This window comes from Pantherophis guttatus, chromosome 7, assembly GCF_059756535.1.
Source record: "Pantherophis guttatus breed Tessera chromosome 7, ASM5975653v1, whole genome shotgun sequence".
Lineage (NCBI taxonomy): Eukaryota > Metazoa > Chordata > Lepidosauria > Squamata > Colubridae > Pantherophis > Pantherophis guttatus.
This window is the reverse complement of record NC_142069.1, coordinates 37,168,140-37,189,443: the sequence shown is the minus strand read 5'-3', so window position 1 is coordinate 37,189,443 and position 21,304 is coordinate 37,168,140. Positions and strand designations below refer to the sequence as shown.

The following is a 21,304-nucleotide window of genomic DNA, read 5'->3' as shown; positions in this document are numbered from 1 at the left end:
TTTAATTTAGGAAAGGTTTTCTGGCTTTTACAGTTTTGCCTAACCATGCTTGACTAGAATAAAATAACTTAAATTTGCTTTTTCAGCCAAGCTCCACAGAAGAGAATCAGAAGATTCTACAGTCCTACACTGATATTATACAGGTAGTCTTCAACTTACAACCACAATTGGGAACAGAATTTCATTGTAAGCAAGGAAGTTAAGAGAGCCACAACTAATTTTCACAACCTTTTTTTTTTTTAACCACAGTTGTTAAATTAATCACTGCAATTGTTAAGTGAATTATGAAGTTGTTAAGCAAACCTGACTTTTCCCCTTGACTTTTCTTGTTGGAAGCCAACTGGGAGTGTTGCAAGTAGTAATCACATGATCTTGGGATAGTACAACCATCATAAATACATGCCAACCACCCAATTGTGATCATGTGACCATGTGGATACTGAAATTGTAGTAGAATATAGTCTGGATTCCCAGGAGGGACAGAGTGCATTTCAGAGAACTATGAGGCAGCAAATTTTAGAAGAAAAAGAGTTAAGACAGCTCTTCCCTAGACTCCGTAGGCTTTCTCAGAATATATGTTTAATGGTGTAAATAGCCTGCTTTAGTTTTCTCAAGCATTTTTGTCCATCAGTGAAGAACAATAAAGGAAATTGTTTAGAGGAACTTCAGTGGGTCTTGGTTTTTGGAACCTGACATCAATCGTGCCAAACACATTATCACTTGTTTTATCCATATCTATCTACAATCTCTCCCTTTCTCCACACATATGCATACCCCCATGCACTTACTGATTTGTATTCATGTTGTTCAGTAAATTGTACAATAAGATTAAGAAAAACTTTATATTTTAAAATAATTTCAAAATAATAAGTGACTTCTTTGTTTTCTAATGTAAGTGAAAAATAGAATGTCTACTGTACAAACTGCTTCCATTGTGACTGCTGACTCTGAACAGACTTCCAAACAGCAATAGGATTAAAAATAAAATATGGTAATAATATCAAAGATCAAGACACCAAGAAACAACTAAAATAAATCTAAAAATTTACTCTTCAAGAGAAAAACAAAACTTTTCTGACTCTGAAGGTTGCTGAGATTCCTGCAGATGACATTTCTGAGGGTTGGGACTCAGAGGAAGCCCTCTATCACAGATATTAATAGACAGGCAGGGACCATTGGGAGAAAGCAATCATCCATATATATGAATCAATTGGGTCAAGAATAGGTATGGGCACCAGTTGGTTTGCCATATATAATATGGAGGTGTCCTATGGCAAACCAATTGGTGCCTATGCGTATTCTTGACCTCTGAGTAGAACACATGACCACAACCCAACTGGGAGGTGGTCAAAGCAAAGGTGGAACTATGCAGAGGTCTCCTAGCTACAGTTGCTTCCTTTTTTTAAGCAGAAGCTGTGGATACAGGAAGACCTGTTTGAAGAAGCTAAACAGAAGCACAGTCCCATCCAGAGCCATATCTCTGGAATGTGTCCATAGCCACTTTGTTTTGCTGGAATTGAGTCTAAGCCTGTTCCTACCTAGCCAGACCCTGAAAACCTCCAGGCATTGGGACAGAACTTCAATGACATCCTTTTTGGGTTGGAATTCAAATATGCAGCTGAATACAATCCACTTACTGATATTTTTATGCTAGTGAGTGACCTCTCCTAGCAACCTCATGTAGATGTTGAAGTGTCCACTTTGAAAAGAGTACCACTGCAATTAGTGTATTTTGCTCCGAACCTTACAGATAATCCAGAAAAATATGATAGTGAAGGCTTCCAAGAAATCAAGAAAAGATAGGGTTACATTTCCCCTATCCTAATTCTACCACAGGTTATCCAGAAATAAAATTAATATGAATTACATTCCATACCTAGACCTAAACCCTTGCTGAAAAGAATCCAGATAATTGTTTCCTCTTGAGATATCTACAACTGCAGCCTCCTCCAGGGTCAATAGTATCATCCTTTCTCCTAACTGAAACTAGCCTCCTGTTATTACCTCCCTGGGATAGAGAGTGATCAGTCTGCATGTGGCAGAACTGATGCTGTGGAGAATCCTTTTAATTTCCTCAAGGTAACAGGTTCAAACTTTGAAATAACCTTGAAAGATATAACCTCTGCTACTTCATTAGAACCTGCCTAACAAGCATTCATCTCCATGTGAATCCTCTAAATTCCTTAGAATACCTTTTATAGTTACTAAGAATTATCGTCTAAATTCCCACAATCTCGTTGAGCAGCCTAACAAATGTTCTTCCAGCTCATTCTTCCCAAAGGAGTTTGGGTCACATTAAATAAGCCTCTCCAGCTGGAATCTTGATGTAATAATAGCATGCAAATAGTATTGCTGTTTCTCTGCCTCTATTACCATGATGCTTATTCAGACCTGAGCTCTCCCTTATATTTGGTTAGATTCACTCTTTGTCTTTCACCACTGGCGGAATTAATATGAATTACACACATACCTGAGGTGTCGTCTCTGATGTTTCTTCTACTAGAGCTCAGATAACTTCTTGGTTGTGAAGCAAGGAAAAGCTGTGCAATCCTATTCAAGGCTGCTGCCATCTCCATATTCTAGGATGGGACTAAGCTCTCAGTAGAACTGCCAACTATAGATTTGGGGAAATCCTCAGGAATCCTTTGGAAGCCAGGGAGATCCATTAGGTATTTGGGCAGTCTGGTTGAATTAATTTGCTTTTCCTTTGGAAGTTGGCAACCTTGATTAATTCTATGGCAATCATAGAGTGATCTGACCATGACAAAACATAGGTATTATATCACATTACATCTGCTCATGACCGCCTATATCCATGATGGCAAACCTATGGCACACGTGCCAGAGGTGGCATGCAGCGCCCTCTCTGATGGCACGTGAGCTGTCGCCCCAGTTCAGCTCTGCTGCACATGCACGCATGCCTCTGGCCAGCCAGCTGGTCTTCTGGTCTCTGCCGTGCGGGGGGCGGGATGCTTGCGGGGTGTGCATGCACGGGGAGCGGGGCGCATGCAGGAGGGGCGTGCATGCATTGCATTTTGGTGGTTCAGGCTCATGGGCCCTTTGGACACTCAGTCCAGAAAAGGTTAGCCATCACTGTCCTAGATGAATTGGGTCCCTGATTACCTGGGATTTCAAGCAAAAATTCTGGATACCTATGGAGAAGTACCTCTAGTAATCTACAGATCAAGGCATTTTGGCTTTCCTCTAGAAAGCCAAATTCACTACTAATTTTCAAGACTCTTTTTTTAAAATGGTCTAACTGAAATAGGAATATGAATTCTGACCAATGTATGTCTGGAAAACTCCATAATGTAAATTATCCTTATGGCAAATTATCCATTTATTTTAAAGACAAATTCCAGGAGTAGATCAAGAGATGCAAAAAGACCATTTCTTGAACCACTTTATATCATGGAATTAACTATATCTTTAATATTTCATTATTAAAAAATACCGCTTCGTAGCTTCAACTAATTTATTATGTCATGAACTTGGGTAAGCAATAACATATATCAGCAGATACAACATTACTTTTGCAAGAGGGAGACAGGTAGTGGAAACTAGAAAGAAGAATCTGAAAATATATGCATATTTTTCTTTCAACATTCCAACAATCCTTGTATTTGGGACTTCCAGTGATAAGGGATATACCAAAGTTTGAAAGTACTTCCCCATTCTATTCAACATCTCTGGCTCTCAGCAGGATTAAAACTGTTCCTTTTTTATCCCATTTAATATTTGTACAATTTACCTTCTGATGAGATAAATGGTTCAAGAAAATCAAGGCAACAAGTATGCTTAAAAGCTTAAATAAAATACAGAGTTGCTAGATAAATAGGAGTAAAATATTTTTTAGTGAACATGTAAATAGTTCACTGTAGTAGGATTACAGAGCTGTATTTATAGCCTTGTATTTTTGATCCTGCTCACATTTTAAGTGTATTTAAATATATTTTAAATGTTAAGAAAATGGTTTTATGTTAAGTCACCAAAATAGTTATCACTGCCACATTGCCATGAGAAGACAACAATAGAGATACATATGGAAAATATAAAGATATGGTCTGGCTTTGAACCTGGAAGTTCTTTTGTGTGCAAACGAATGTTATGCCATTATATTACAGATGCATACCATATGAGTGGGACAGGAAGTATGAGAGTTCTGTAGGCATTTTATTTTATTATCATTAATTTTTCAAATCAGTGTAGATTTATGTGCTTTTCCAACTGCTTATTTTTTTAAAAAACATTGAACAACTAGTGTTTAAAAAATCTTAGCAAGCAGGAACTATCTTCATTTCCTTCCTGTTCCCAATCCAGGAAATAGAATCCATGCACTGAATCAAACTTCCTGGTTTGGACTGTCTTATTGCAGACAACCTTAATGCATACATGGATGTGTATATCAGCTGAGTTGTGTTTGAATCCTAATGACTGTATAGACAAATGCTCACCATCTTGCTCTGTCTTCAACAAAACCCCTAGCTCTTCCAAGGACATTCCAGCCATTTCTTTGACCTCAGACATTCACTTTATCCTTTGTCTTTCCTTGTATTCCCTGCTTTTTGTTAAACTTATTTTTCTAGCCCAAGTTGGTTGTATAAGAGAGACCAAACAAATCTGACACTCAAAGTGATATGATTATGTATACGTGATAATTATATGTGTGCACTTGTATATTCTTTCTTGTTAACTCAGGAATTTTGTCAAGCTTTGAAATTTTATGATTAAGTAGGCAACCCTATATAATCCTTTTGTGTGTGTGTGTGTATGTGTGTCTTTGAGACAGTGCTGACTCCTGGTGACTGCCTGAATAAGTCTCTGCCCTTTTCTTGGCAATATTGTTGAAAATGGCTTGCCATTGCCTCCTTCCTAGGGCTGAGAGAGTGTGATTGGCCCAAGATCACCCAGCTGGGCTTTGTGCTGAAAGTAGGACTAGAATTTATGGTCTCCTTATTGTAGCCTGGTGCCTTAACCATTACACCAAACTGGCTGTCTAAATAACTTACTCTAAAGTAATTTCCTGACAGGGGAATTTACTCCCATATAAATGAACGATTCTATGCACTTTAATGGATTACTTGGATATCTTGGGTTGGTCTGGTCTGGTCTGGTCTGGTCTGGTCTCTCTCTCTCTCTTTCTCTCTCTCTTTCTCTCTCTCTCTCTCTCTCTCTCTCTCTCTCTCTCTCTCTCTCTCTCTCATCAAATTTATATGCCTGCCTATCTCACAAAGAGTTTATTAAATATTCAAGTGAAAAGTAATAATGTTTTTAAAATAGAAAAAAAAAACCTACAGAAATTGGGATAAACATTAATGCTGTTAGCAAATATTAGGTCCTTCTCCTGGATCAAATATGCTATAAGCTATATAATGTTTTATTATATTAAAAGTTTGCCTGAATCTCCAAATTAAATAAAAATACATGCTAAAAGCAAAAGAAATCTTTTTAGAGTTTGGTGTTCTCGTGAAATTTCAGGTTTTTTTAAAAAATGTTTTTCTGGATATCTCATTAGGCAAATCATGCAGTGGCACTGAGAATGGAAAAGGAGAATGGAAAAAGTTGGCCTCTTTCTTCTCACCCAGATATTTTGTTTTGTTGTGTCTTAAGTTATAATTGTTGATATGACTTGTAAGTAAATTTGGCTGAACTGGTATCCTGCAACATGGAATAAAAATAGCTGTCATAAATAATGAGAAGTTTATCGCTAGGACAAAAGTTCTTTTTTAAAAAAGCAAAGAGGCATAAAAGATGGAAGAATTAAGAAAATTAATAAATCTTACGTTTTATTCCTTAAAAATGAAAGATAAAGATAGATAGATAGATAGATAGATAGATAGATAGATAGATAGATAGATAGATGATAGATAGATAGGCAGATTATAGATATACATATAGTTATAGACAGATATGGAGATAGATAGATAGATGAATCCTACTATGCTCATTCCAATGATGGCTTTTGCTCAGAGGTGGGCATCACATACTGTAACAACCGGTTTGCCCAGAACTGAAAATGTGAGCGCGTGTGTGCGAAACCTTCCGTGTATGCGCACAGCATCGGAAAAAAGGCGATTATATAGAACGGAATAGTGCCAGGATGGGTGGGCCCAGCTGCTGGTCAGAACTACCAGTTTGCCTGAACCGGCAGCAGCCCACCTCTGCTTTTGCTTCTGTTTTGAGCACCTTAAAAATTTACTAGTCTACCCAACCAATTTGGTTTTTTACTATTTACAGGAGCCATCTTGGAATATGCAAGATAATTACAATTTGTAAAAATATTTCCAATGTGTAGCGCTGCCAGACTTTCTACCTTTTAGCTATTATCTGACTTTTCCAGAAACAAAGCTCTGAAATATACCGTATTAGGCAGAAGTCCTGATTTAGATTTTTATCTTACCCTTTTTATTAATTTATAATATAAAATACAAAAAATACAAAAGCAAATAATAGGGGATGGAAAAGGGAAGGGAAAAGGAGGAAAAAAGAAAGATAAGGTGTTGACTTCTGACCCCTTTGGTGCAGTAGAATAAGATGGTAACATAAAACCAGTGGTGGGTTGCTACTGGTTCGCCATGGTTCAGCCGAACTAGTAGCGGCAGTGGCGGGAGGCTGCACATGCGCAGAAGCCACAAGCAAACCAGTAGCGAACAGAATTGAAACCCACTACTGCATCAAACCTCAACTTTTTACTTTTACATAATAGTATAAACTAGCCATTTCTATAACAACAAATCTATCTAATCGGTAAAACCCAAAATCAAAGTATCATTTTTTTCCACCTTGAGCACAAAGTCCAGAAGCGGTTTCCAAGTAGAAACAAAAGTACTTGTGTTTTTTTCTTTTATCAAAGCAGTCAATTTAGCCATCTCAGCTAACTCACTTTTGCAGCCATTTGTCCATTGTGGGAATCAAAGTGTCCTTCCATTTTTGTGCATAAAGTAATCTTGCTGCCTTCAACATATATAAAAAAAATTTTTTCCCCAAGTCTTTTTCCATTAAATCATCCACCCCCAAAATTTCTGGTTTTATCTTTATATTCAGTTTAAGAATTTTCTGTAGAATATGAATCCTACTCCTAGGATTACATTTGCATTTCCAACATTAATTTGAAATACCTTTATACATTCTTGATAACTTGTCTGGTGTTAAATATCAACAATCTACATAAGTGCTGCAGGACTTTCTACCTTTTAGCTATTATTTGGCTTTTCCAGAAAGACAACTCTGAAATATAATAGGCGGAAGTCCTGATTTAGATTTTTACAGTGTCAACATATTGGAGGCTTGGTGGGGAGCAAGTATGATGATGCTATTGAAGATTTGAAAATATCACTAAATTTTGTTTCAGTTTCAGACAAAAATATTTCTAAGGTTCAGCAGGATTTTGTTTTGTTTTTTTAAAACACTTTTTAAAAATCCAACTACGGGGAAAACTGCATCAATATAATATTTTAAGAGGTGCAGTTGTGAAAAATGGAGAAATGAGAAAACCACAGGGAAGGGATTTTATTATATAACTATATATTATATAGTTTAATGTTTCTGGGCTATAAAGTACTAGATGCGGCTTAACAGACAAAACTCAATTTTGACCAGATGGAGCGGTTACTGAGTCTAAGGGCTAAACTTCAGAATTCAGGAGAAATGCTGTGGAGCACTTCGGGATCTGAGTTCATTTCTTTTTTATTAAATGTAGAAGCTTCTCTCTAAGAAAGGACCATAAAACCAATAAGACAGAATCATGCACAATTAGAAAACATACAACATAACAAAAAACAACTGACAGAGGCTCAATGCTCTGAGAGACTGGTCAAGTTTTGAAGGATGTTGTAATGTTGTCAGGGTAGAATCAGTGGTGAAATGTAAAATTTGTTACTACCGGTTCTGTGGGCATGGCTTGGTGGGGGGGGGTTAATGTGATGGTGGGCGTGGCCAACTTTTTTTTTTTTTACTTTTACTTTTAAAAGCATTTTTTCTACAACCTTAAGAAGTTGCAGAAAAATATGCTTTTAAAAACCTCTTAGGATCAGGCAACTCAGCTGGGAGCACCAGAGGCTTTTAAAGGCATTTTTTCTACAACATCTTCGGCCAAAGAAGTTGTAGAAAAAATGCTTTTAGAAGCGTCTGACGATCCCAGCTGAGCCGCACGATCATCAGAGGCTTTATTTTTACTTTTAAAAGCATTTTTTTGGCCGAAGAGGTTGTAGAAAAAATGCTTTTAAAAGTAAAAAACAAAAAAGCCTCTGATGATCGCGCAGCTCAGTTGGGCATGGGGGTGTGGGGGGGCAGGGATTTTTGCTACCGGTTCTCCGAACCACCCGCCACCATCACTACTGGATCAGGTGATCTGGTCCGAACCGGGAGCATTTCACCCGTGGGTAGAACACATTCTGATCTTTAAGGATTCGTTTTGTCTCCTTTTGGTGGACAGCCTTGTAATATCTTTAGTAAGGAGTGTCTTACAAATCAACAACCTGATATTGAGGATTATTAGAATGTACCTTACTGGTCATTTGAAGATGGTCTAGAAATTGCTGTTTGTCCAAAATGTGGTAGATTAATAACGTGTTGTGCTTCTTGATGTTGCCATAAAACTTCCTTATTGAAACAACTTCATTGGGTTGGCAATTGCCTTCCAAACCTTTATATTCTATTGCTTACATGGAATATAAAGCCTTGCATATTATAGAACCCAACAACTACTCTTGTGCAAATTAACACATATACTGCTATCTTCATGCAGGGATCATGTTGTGGAACAAACTGCCATTAGAATTGAAGCAAGCCACCTTCTTTACCTTTGTTTATGCAAGACTTTCCATTCTTTCAAAATTCTTTATTACTATTTAGGCTTAAATTTATTTCTTTTAATTCTATTTCTGTCCGTTATCTTGAGTTGCTAAGGGACTGGGTTATATACAAAACTTATAAATAAATAAATTTAAAATATTATTTAAAAAGCTTTACATGAAATATAACCTAGACAAGCAGTTTTTGGTCTTTAGATCTATAAGTCTATTGATGAGTTAGAATTCATTTTGTTAAAAGCTTATGAGATTCCTATGGATATAGAACATATCTTTGCATATGTCCATTGTCCTATTTGTATACAGTTTCCATGGGTCACAATAAAAATATGTCCAGCTCACTCCTTATGCTTTTCCATATTATCATATAACAGAATAATCCTGGAAAATAGCAATAGCATTAGCATGTAGACTTATATACTGCTCCACAGTGCTTTATAGCACTCTGTTCAGAGAATGCTATAAAGCACTGTGGAGCAGTATATAAGTCAGTTTACAGAATCAGCATATTATCTCTAACAATCTGGCTCCTCATTTTACTGACCTCGGAAGGATGGAAGGCTGAGTCAACCTTAAGATGGTTAGGATGGAACTGCTGGCTGTGAGCAGAGTTAGCCTGCAATACTGCATTCTAACCACTGTGCCACCATGGCCCCTATAAAATTCTCAATGGCAACCATTTGAGATATTGGCAAATATCTCTGTAACATGCTATTAGGATTGATGAAAAACACAATTTTCCAACATTTTAAATTTTCTATACTCTGAACATTAGTATATCAAGAGCAAAAGTCATGCATTTTATGATTCAGTGATATTTCTAATTTTTGGTGGTTCCATTACAGCAGTACTCAAACTACTTTCTGTAGTTCACAGGGATGTTTACTTCAAGAATGTGATATCCTGCCCATACAAGATTCAATTCACAATTCAACTTTATGCATTTTTTCAGATATATTTTTTTACCAGACTTCATTACATTCAAACATCCTATATTAGTAATCTATTATCCACATAGTCCCAGAAATCAAATTTCTCTCATGAAACAGTTTCATTCAGTTGAATTATTCTTTCCCTTTCCAATTCTATTTTGTGAATGAGAATACATTTGAGCTTCTTTCTGGATATTTAGAGTTCATGGTGCTCTTGGCAGCATTACTTTTTATTATCTAGAATTGATAATTGACCGTGGACTTTATAAATCTTGAAGTGTTGAATCTTGAATTTTCCTCCCCAAATATTAAACTGCATCTTATACTCCGGTGCATCTTATACTCTGAAAAATACAGTAAATAATTAATACTATTTGGAAAGGCTTTATTTTTACTAACTTCTGGAAAGCCATGAAGCTCTACGCTAGCTTGGCTCAAGGGGGAGACTACTCATAAGGTCCACAATGTAGAAACATTACCTATTGGACCATTCCCCTGACTTTTCAATAATGGCAGACCTCCAGCAGACTTTCTTCAGGGAGTACAAACCAGAGGGCTTGAGTATCTACAAACAAAGCTGTTCTGAAGGTACACAGAAGCTAAGCGGCATAACACTTTATTGTTAAAACCAACACATTAAATTGTACTTCAAAGCCTGTTAATAGACAGTGAGCCCATAGTCTAGATGTCTAGGGTGACTTTTGAAAGCCAGCCAGTCAATTAGCCAGTTGCTGCGATTTGTATCTACTGCAGTTTCTGAATAGTCTTCAAGGATACCTTTTTGCAGCATTGTATTTGTTTCAGTTCCTTGTTCTATCTAGGATGTCATCAACTATCATGACTCTTCTCTTTGTCTACTTTCAGGGCACTGCTGTATCCTGTTTGTTCTTCAGGGATCTAATGTCCTGTCTCCTGTTCCACAGTGTTGAGTTTTCTTCTTCTGAAGAATCAGAGGTTATTTATTCTGTGAGGGCCTCAAAGCTATGCAGCATATCTTCTATGACACTTGTTTTTGGTAGTGATTCTCATCCACTGGGTTTGTTCCTTTGTTTATCTTCCTTATGGAAAATTGTTTCTGTTGAAGCATCTTCTTTGTTTCATCTGGTAAGTTTTCATCGTCTGCTGTTCCTGTATGTCCATTCCTGAAATAAGTAGATTGAAGGTCATTTATTCTCACCAAATAATTGAATATAAATAATAATCTACAACACCAATTTAAGAAGGAGAACTTGTAATGCTACATTACCAAGTATAGAAGACCTAGGCAACTGTGAGTGAGACATTGGGCTAAACCACAATGTGTATTTTTATTTGGTTTCTTTTTTAACTTAACATATTGGGTCAACCTAGCAATTAACATAAAACTATATATTTGTGATACAAACTTATGATTCATGGTTTAAATTTATAACTTAGCTTTATACATGAATGCTGACAACATAGCCTATTCACAAACTTGGTTTAAATTGAAACATAGCTTAGATAATGTGGGAAAACCCTTGTGTATAATCTCATCATTGGGGCAGGAATTTCTTAGACATCAAGTTTGAGGAACTCATTTCATCATTAATTATGGCTACTTTATGTAGCATGATCAAGGTATACAGGGTTACAGAGAAAAGTGCAGAGTAAGAGTGTAAGATTAAGTATATGATAAGGGATTGAACTGGCATGTCGGGGGTTAAGAGATGATTTTTAGCAAAATAAACTAGAGCTGAGATTGCAAACAAGGACAGATGTAGAGGGCCAGGTTTCCTCTGGTCTTGTTTCTCATTTCCTGCCTGCAGCCTACAGAAATAGCGGAAGCTGTGAGTGTTAATGAGAATGGGAAACTAACAATGCCCTACGTCACCCAGCTCAGGGAAAAATTTTTTTGCTGGACATCATTTATTTTTGGTAATAAATGAAGATTTAACATTAGTGTCAGGAAGACTTTAAAAACAATAAAAAATTGCATGTTTTTTGCTTGTATCCGTATGAATGGAAGAGAAAGTGATGAGATGAGAGCAGAACTCCTCATCTCTTTGCTTTGGTCTTCTCCCCAAAAGGGAACTTGTTTAAATAGACCTAAATAAATAAAACATTTGATGCAAAGGTAGAGTGGCAACTCAAGATAAATAAAAATATAGGAAATATTCAGCTATCATGAATGAATTTAAAACTGGAGGATCAGATCATTTACCCCTACGAGCCATAAAGAAGCTTATGAATGTATTCTTGGGGCCCCTCCAGTGATCTATGGGCAATCATAGAAGATGAGCATAGTGCTGACCGATCGGAGACAGGCAAATGTTCTTTCTATCAAAGACATTGGTCTAGGACATTATGAGGGCCCATGACTGAGTTAGAATAGTTTATTATGAATTGTTATGAGTCCCTGGCATGTTGTGCCTTTTTTGACTTGCTTATATTGTTATTTTTCAATCCATATAAGTTGCCAGGCTTTAAATAACAATGGGGTCCTATAGAAATAGAATTTGCAAATAAATAAACAATGAATATAAGAGAACTCAGGTGGCTACAGAGTGATCAGCTGGATGCTGATACTGGGCAAAACCTTAGAAGAAGTTATTAAGCAGTCAGCTTGTGAATAATTGGAAAAATGCATTGCTTAGTAAGACCCACTGCAAAATGTGGACCAGACCATATTACTATTAAATTAACAAAGAATTAGCAAAACGTGTGTAATCAATAAGTGTAAGTCAATGGCTCAGTGTCAAGATGGGATAGCATGCTATATGGACATAATTCTAAGCTCAGTTCAGAGGAGCATAATTTTAGGATCTGAACTTCAATACTTTTAATAAATCACATGGATGAAGGGTTAAAAGCATAATGTGCATATCTGCAAATGCATATATATAACAGGAATAGCAAATAGCAGAAACCAGCAAGATGAATTTCCAGTGGAACAAAGAAAATGTCCTTAATTTAGGTAGGTTAGAAACATGAAAATAGGATGGGGAGACCATACTGGACATCTATACATTTGAAAAGAATCGTGGTAGTTTAGTTGAGCTGAACATGAGTGTCATTCAGCTGCAAACTTTATACATGCAGTATTTGTTTGTTTGTTTTATTCATGTACCACCTGACTCCCAGCAGCTCAAAGCAGTTGCATCAACAGAAGTACAATGTCGGGGTCAATATTCATTGCTCTTAAGCATTTTGTGTCCATTTTACAAAAGACATTTACAAAGTTGGAGCATGTCTGGATGACTGCAACAAAGATGATAATAGGTCAGGAAAGAAAAATTTAGGAGGAATTGCTTGGGGCCTTGGGTATGTTTGGCCTGGACACAAAGAGAAGACTGTAGAGAGATGTAATAGCTGTCTCAAAGTGTCTCAAAGGATACGTTATGTAGAATATTATACTAGACTTGATCAGAGTATAATCAGAAGAGAAGAAAAGGAACAGAGATTTTATATTACAGGGATACGTTTTCAATTGGGTGTTGGAAGGAATTCCTAAAAACTGTTTAACAATGGAACTATCTAGCCTGTTTAGAGAAGTAGCAGACTTACCTTACTTAAGTACTTAAACCAAGACTGATGACCATATGTCAGGAATGCTATAGTAGTGGAATCTTCATTAGGTGAAGATTTGGACTAGTTCCAAATATCCCTTCATACCCTCGCATTCTATGAAGCGATAATCTTTAAATCACCTGAGAAAATTGGGAAGCGTCTGGAGGGACAAATTGTGTTGGCTAATGCTCTTTAATGATATGACCATATTTAATCTGGCTTTTAGAACAGGTTACATGCAAAATGGAGATTATTACGTTGTGTTTAATTATCCTGCTACTTGATAAGTAAATACTAATGAATCAATTCAAGGTAAAAGGGATTTGGTTAAAAGAGGGTTTTTTCTGGGGGGGAGGGGTTAATATGATCTCTCAATTTGATAAATAACTAATGTTTTGCAGAGTGCAAAATAGCAAGAATTACAAATTATTTTACTATAATTTTCCTGGTTTGAATTCCTATTCTGAACACTAATTATTTCATTGGAATTAGATTAGGTTTGGCCAAAAATAAATATGCTTTTTACTTTTAATAGTTGCATTTTAATTTGTATATCATACTTTTAATACTTAGATTTTAATTTATATATAATTTGGTTCTCAAAAACAGCAAAGTGAACAGCAGTGTCTGGAGTGAATTTTACTAGTACTCAAGACTGCTAATGCAAGCTTGAGCAGTTTTTTTAAAAAAATATATAATCTCCCCTCAAGTTGCTGATGACCCTCCAAGAGTAAATGATCCAGTTTTGAGAAACCCTGGTCTAAATGAAGAAAAGTATAGTGATGGCGAACCTTTTAGACACCGAACTGCACGTGTGCATGCCCAAACGGAAAGGTGTGTGTGTGCGCGGACATGTTCCCACACTCAGACATGTGTGAGCATGCGCATGAGCATGCGCGGACATGTGCACATGCATGCATGGACATGCACGCATGCACAGCAGAGACCTGATGACCAGCTGGCTGGCAGGAGGCAGAGCATCCCAACACCGGCAGCGCGGCAAGAGCTAAGTTCTTTTTCTTTCACGAGCTCCTGTTTCCTGTTTCCTCATTTGCAGGGAAACAGAAGCTCACGAAAGAAACGCCACGAAGATCTGACTTGGGGCAACAGCATGCGTGCCAGCAGAGAGGGTTCTGCGTGCCATTTCTGGCATGCATGGCATAGGTTCATCATCACGGGTATAGTGCTAAGACTGCAAAACCCAAAACCTTTTGGTATTACCTTTTCGTTTAAAAATGGAAATGAACATGTGAATGCACAAATCTATCGCTTGTACTGAATGTACTAGTGTAATGTATTGAATGTACTGTTATGTGCCATCCAGATGATGTCAACTCTTAGTGTCCAGGTGGATAGATTTTCTCCAGGAAAATCTGTTCATAACCTGTTTTTTCAAATCCTTCTATGGCACACACTGCTGCCATAAAGGTAAAGGTTTTCCCTTTTCCAGTTGTGTCTGACTCTAGGGGCCAGTGCTCATCTCTGTTTCATAGCTGAGGGAGCCAGCATTGTCCGAAGACATTCCCTCGGTCATGTGGCCATGACTGTATGCCTAAGGGCACGTAACGCTGTTATAGTTGAGGCCATTCACTTGCTGCTAGTCATCCTCTTTTTGTGTTTTCTTTCCCAGCAATATAGACTTCTCCAGAAAGCTAGGCTTCTCATAATGGGTCCAGAATAGCTTCTGCTACACTGCAGTTTATATAAAGGAAGATTTTGGCTTCCCTCAGGGTATTCCTGCTTCTTTTATCTTAGTACAGAAGTGGGTTTACCCCTAATCTCTGTTAGAATTTACCTTGACTTGCTAAAGTATTATGAGAAATTAGAACACCTTTAAAACCCCTACTTAACCTCTATTGTTTTGCATTATATGGATGGCAATAAATGAAACAAATTCCTGCCTCTGATCCCCCATTGGTATTTCTTGCCCCCTGTAGGAGAATTTAAGTTTATGGGGCAGTAAAAAAAACCAGAGATATGTTTTTTGAACAACTTGCCTATAAAAATGCTGAAAGTGGGAATTGATATTCTTGTACGTTCAGTATTTTCCTCAGTAAGTTGCCTTGGGAAGTTAATAAAACATTTTTGATTGCTTGGTTATTTGCCATAAATATGGTTTTGTGTTATACACACAGACACATGCAGACAGGCACACATATATACATACATGTAATATATATACACTAGCAATTTAAAATTCTGTCTGTGCTGGGCCTGATACATTCGTAAATCATATGAAGTGGTTCTTTGTGTAGTTTATCTAAGATCTTGCAGAAGAAATGTGACATTTTTACTGCCTAAGAAGTACAAAAGAATGGGTAGTATAGAGAGACAGAAATCGTGTGCCATCTAGTGGCAGACATGTTCAATGAACTTTGTTTAAAAGCGGGGTCCTTGGTGCTCTCTGAGCTTGCTTGTTTTCTTGCAGACGTTTCATTATTTATTTATTTATTTTTTAATTTATTGGTTCGATTTATATTCTGCCCTTTTCTGGAGACTCAGGGCGGCTTACAATTAGCCTAACTAGGTAACAGCATCAGTGCTAGTAAGGACTAGTAGCTGGTAGCACTGACAATGTTACCTAATTGGGTAATGAAACATCTGCAAGAAAACAAGCAAGCTCAGAGAGCACCAAGAACCCCTCATTTCAATCCTGAGCTACAAATATTCTTTATTGGTTTGTTTAAAAGCTCAGGCGATGAGTTGGATTCTGGGTGACATCATGGACAAGTCTGTGCAGTCACCTTGGCACCAAGAGAAAACAAGTTTGCCAAGAGTATTTTTTAACTTTGCCAGGTGAGTCTATAATTCTGAGATTTCCTAGTAGATCCAAATATTCAGCAAGAGTACTTTAGATCCAAACCCTAACGAAGCCTGACTCTGAGTTTAAACATATTCAAAAACATGATAAGGATAATTTTAAAAAATGTATAGTTTAAAAAAAAATCACTAATAAGAAAGCAGAAAAAATAAAGCACCAAAATATAAAGTTAAATGCACATAATTATATGACATTTGTAATTTTAAAATGACATAAAATATTTTAAAAATCTATTCAATATTTCTGTGGGAAAAGACATTTATGTATTACTTTGTCTATCTAACTAAAAATGCTAACTAAATATGAATAAAGTAATTATTAACTAGGGATTCATTAAGGCTTTGCTGTTGCATTCAATTTTTTTTGGTCAGTGTTATTTTCCATACTTTTACTTTTACTTTTTGTCCCCAAAACAAAATAATAAATAATTTTAAAAATTGCAAGAGTTAATATGCCTCCTTTGGATTATTTTTTTATACATAATGAATTTTTAATACGTTACTGATGAAAGTTTATTTAAATTGGAAATTATTCTGGACTAAATGAAAACAAGTTTCAAGGTTTTTACTTTTGCACGAATACATATTTTCTTAAATAACTTTTATTTTTTCTATGTACACTGAAGTATACTTGAGGGGTTCTCAATGGAACTCCTCTTCATGGATCACTGCCTTGTCGTGGCGAAGGGGCTTGCATAGCTCAATGAAGCTATGAGCTATGCCATGCAGGGCCACCCAAGACGGAGAGGTCATAGCAGAGAGCTCTGACAAAACGCGATCCACTGGAGAAGGAAATGGCAACCCACTCCAGTATCTTCACCATGAAAATCCCATTAACAGTACCAAAAGGCTCACTGGAGAACAGCCTAATGCTGGGAACAATTGAGGGCAAAAGAAGAACGGGATGACAGAGAATGAGGCGGCTGGATGGAGTCACTGAAGCAGTAGGCCCGATCTTAAATGGACTACAGGGGTTTGTAGAAGACAGGAAGGCCTAGAGGAACATTGTCCATGGGGTCACAATTGGTTGGACACAAGTTCGCGACTAACAACAACAATGGAACTACTACAAAGAATAAAATATAAAGTCAGATACTGCAACTAATTACAACAGCTAAAAAAATCAAAGGAGACAATGTTCATTGAAATAAAAATGGTTTCAGCATGCTAAAAGGTATTAAGGGTTCAGGTCAGTCTCCTCAGGGAAGCTGTTGGACATATTTAAGTTTTAGTGGAAATGTTTTTGCTCAGTCACACAATCCATCATAAACAAACTATAACAAGATGGGTAATTCCATTTGCTGTTCCGCCCATACTTTCTTACTAATTTCAACTTCATTTTTCTATAGGAAGATACTAAGAGATACAAGAGTGGCATATTCTGAAACAATGTGGTATTGTTATCTTTCTGAAGGCGCCTTGATCTATGGTGATTGCCAAGAATAACAGTCCACTGTAACACTTTAATTTATCAATTAAAGCTTAGAACAATGGCTCTAGTTCATATGTGGTAATAAGCAACTTTAAGTTTATTGTATATTGTGTACTATTTTATGTGAACTCATGTTTCCCAGATTGTAAAACATAGTTTTCTAGTGTCATTTGCAGAATATTTGATCTTGGTTAAATGAAACATAGATGAATGCAGTGTTGGAAATAGTTATTGGGATTATTAGCAAGCAAACCACACCTGCCCATGTCGGGCAGGTCAGCTTCATGACCAGTTGTGGCATTCTACAGTCATGTGACTGTGATTTGTGATGTTTTTTGGATTCACTTAATGACTGCTGTATTGGCTTAACAACCATGACAGTGGTTTGCTTACAACCACTGCAAAAAAGATCAGAAAATTACTTCTGGTCACATGGGTGCCTTGATTTACAACCATAACAATTTATGATGAATTTATGGTTCTAATTATAGTTGTAAGTCGAGAGCTACTTGTATATACATACTTACATATAGAATCCTACTTATGTGTTATATTTGAAACTAATTTGAGTTTAAGGCAGATGTATATCTCTTTTGTAACTGGGTTACACTTTTTAGAATTATCCCCCTTTAGTAAAAAAATCTGCTGGCTAGTGATAGTTGTGATGTGATAATACTAATAGTGGATGAGAACTGACATGGTTTTTAATCTCTGTTTCCTCATTTTCTTTTTTAAAACAGAGAAAATTGAATTACATTAAATCATTGTATGCATTTTACAGTGGAATTAGTGGGAAAGCATGCTAGTGTTTTTTTATAGCTTACTATGATTTTTCTTTCCAGTGTCAATCAAGATAAGAAGATGAAGGACTTCTCAAAAATAGGTCCTATAAATTGTAGGCTGACTTTCAAGCCACTTGCCCATTTCTGAGTGCAGCAATATTCATATTCTCTTTATTCTCCTCCTTTTATTTTGCTTTATTGTAGGCATGGAGAGTGCAATCACACTGTGGCAATTCCTGTTGCAGTTGCTTCTTGACCAGAAACATGAACACCTGATTTGTTGGACATCCAATGATGGTGAATTTAAGTTACTTAAGGCAGAAGAGGTGGCGAAGCTGTGGGGACTCAGAAAAAACAAAACTAACATGAATTATGATAAACTGAGCAGAGCTCTGAGATACTATTATGACAAGGTATTTTTTAATTTTAGATAAACAAAAGTAGTCTTATATATACGTTGTACCTGGTTTCTCCGACCCAGAGACAAGGATGTTTTCCTTTCAATGCACTTGCGGAAATTTTTAAATTTTCTTTCTTTTTTTAAAAAAATTTTTCTAATTCTTTGCTGCATATTTTGGTGTTTATCCTGAAAATGGTAACATTATTTATTTTTTTGCAGAAGAACAAAACAAAAAAAATCTTCTAATGTAATTTACACGACTTTACATTTTTTTAAATTGTAAAATAAAATATTAATTTCAATGTTGGAATAGCACTAGATAATAACACGGTGTTATAAGAAAGCTTACACGGCTGCTTTGGAAGCAATTCCCAGCTGGCTCTGCACAATCTGCAAGCAAGGCCACTTGGCTCTGTCTAAGGCCTGAATGCAGAGACAGCCAGGAGCACTTGGGAAGCAGCTGTGTGAACATGAAAAAGTGGCAGCTGCTTAAGAATTTGAAAAGGGGCACTTTGTATGCCCTTCTATGCTTTCTGAAGCACTCCTTTCAAAGAGTTTCACAGCCCTTTTATGATATGGTGGTATAGTAGTAAAAGACTCCAGTACAAAAATTAGAATTATACAGGTAGTCCTCCACTTACAACAGTTCGTTTAGTGACTTTAGAGTTACAGCGGCACTGAAAATAGTGACCTACGACAGTTTTTTACACTTTGACCATTATAGCATCCCCATGGACACATGATAAAAATACAGATACTTGTCAACTGGCTCATGTTTATGATAAGTTGCAATGTCCTGAGGTCATGTAGCACCTGCAGCATTCTGACAAGCAAAGTCAATGGGGAAGCTTATCAACAGAAATTTAGGGCTCAATTGCAGTCATAAGTTGAGGACTACCTGTAGTAGAATAGAATAGAATAGAATAACAGAGCTGGAAGGGACCTTGGAGGTCTTCTAATCCAACCCCCTGCCCAGGCAGGAAACCCTATATGACTTGGATAACCAGACAAATGGTTATCCAACATCTTCTTAAAAATTTCCAGTGTTGGAGCATTCACAACTTCTGCCGGCAAGTTCCACTTATTAATTGTTCTAACTGTCATGAAATTTCTCCTTAGTTCTAAGTTGCTTCTCTCCTTGATTAGTTTCCAACAACTTGATTAGTATATGGTTTTAAATCCTATAATGTCTTCTGTTTCTTTTAAGAGCATTTTAGGGGTAATTAGAATGGTGCCCATCCAATATATCGCTGTTAGGCATATTGATAAGGATGGAATATAAAATGACTACATTAAAAAAAGTACAATAGTCCTGGATAGTAAGAAAAGACAATGTTGCATGTAGCTTAAAAAGAAAGAACAGTGTTTTGAGTATATTAAAAATTATGTTTTGGAAGGTTAGAAAAGAAAGGGGAAAGTACAGAAGAAAGGGAGAGCGACAAGAAAATACAGAATCCTGAATTTTCTGTGAAGAGCTGTTGTTAACAAAATTTATCCTATATTGTATTAAACCATTTTGGCCCTAAAGCCCAGTGCTGGTGATTGAATTAACAACAACTTCTTGAAGTCTGTGACAATGTCATTCTCCCAATATTTTTATCCAGAGGTGCCAGGATTGAACTTGGGGCCTTTTCTTTAGTCAGTCACTTGTACTTCTTTGAGCTATTTTGTCAAGTCACTTACATATATTTTCATACCTGCTTTGATATTTTCTGCAGAACATTATCAAGAAGGTGATTGGTCAAAAGTTTGTGTACAAGTTTGTTTCTTTCCCGGAAATCTTAAAGATGGATCCTCATGCTGTGGAAATCAGCAGAGAAAGCCTTTTGCTGCAGGACAGCGACTGCAAGATGCCTCTGGAGAGCAGAGAACAGCATAAGCATGGTCTCCCAGTCTTGAAAGGCACAAGCCGCAACGAATACATTCATTCAGGGCTGTACTCATCTTTCACCATCAATTCCTTACAAAATCAGCCAGAAACTCTCAAGCAAATTAAAACAGAAAAGCTGGAGGAGAAATTGGAAGAAACCACACCTCTGGAAGAAGTCCGGACTGTTATTAGATTTGTGACAAACAAAACAGACAAACAAGTCATGAGGCCTGTTGTGTCATTGCCATCCACATCTGAAGCAGCAAATGCCTCTACATTTTTAGCATCCTCTGTCTCTGCAAAAATATCATCCTTAATGTTGCCCAACACAACGAGCATATCCTCAGCTTCATCAGCTTCCTCTCGATCACCATCTCTGTCACCTAACTCACCCCTTCCCTCAGAACACAGAAACATCTATCTGGAGTCTACTTGCCAGGATTCAGATTCTCTTGAGCCATTGAATCTTTCTTCAGGATCCAAAGTAAAATCTCCTTCTCTTCCTCCAAAGGCTAAAAAACCCAAAGGCTTAGAGATCTCCGCACCTCCAATGGTTCTTTCAAGTACTGACCTCGGCTCTATTGCCCTCAATAGCCCTGCGCTTCCCTCAGGATCCTTGACCCCTGCTTTCTTCACCGCACAGGTAAGACGGATGTCTTTGAATTCCTAGCTGTAATTCTAAAAATTTTATTGACACAAGACATGCTTCATGGTTATTGTAAAGCAATTT

At 36.9% G+C, this 21,304-nt stretch overlaps 1 protein-coding gene across 11 annotated transcripts in view; it reads left to right on the top strand.

Moving 5' to 3' along the window:
* Positions 1-21,304, top strand: part of ELK3 (ETS transcription factor ELK3) — a 44,031-nt gene that overhangs the window by 9,000 nt on the left and 13,727 nt on the right. For 4 of the 11 annotated variants that reach the window (XM_034403480.3, XM_034403481.3, XM_087874001.1 and 1 more), the window contains 4 exons: positions 87-143; positions 10,607-10,846; positions 18,509-18,717; positions 20,423-21,217. In XM_034403480.3, coding sequence (XP_034259371.1) covers positions 18,511-18,717; positions 20,423-21,217 — 1,002 coding nt within the window. In that variant the 5' untranslated portion in view covers positions 87-143; positions 10,607-10,846; positions 18,509-18,510. The remainder of the gene's footprint in view (positions 1-86; positions 144-10,606; positions 10,847-18,508; positions 18,718-20,422; positions 21,218-21,304) is intronic. The other 7 variants (XM_034403485.3, XM_034403486.3, XM_087874004.1 and 4 more) reach the window with 3 other exon arrangements.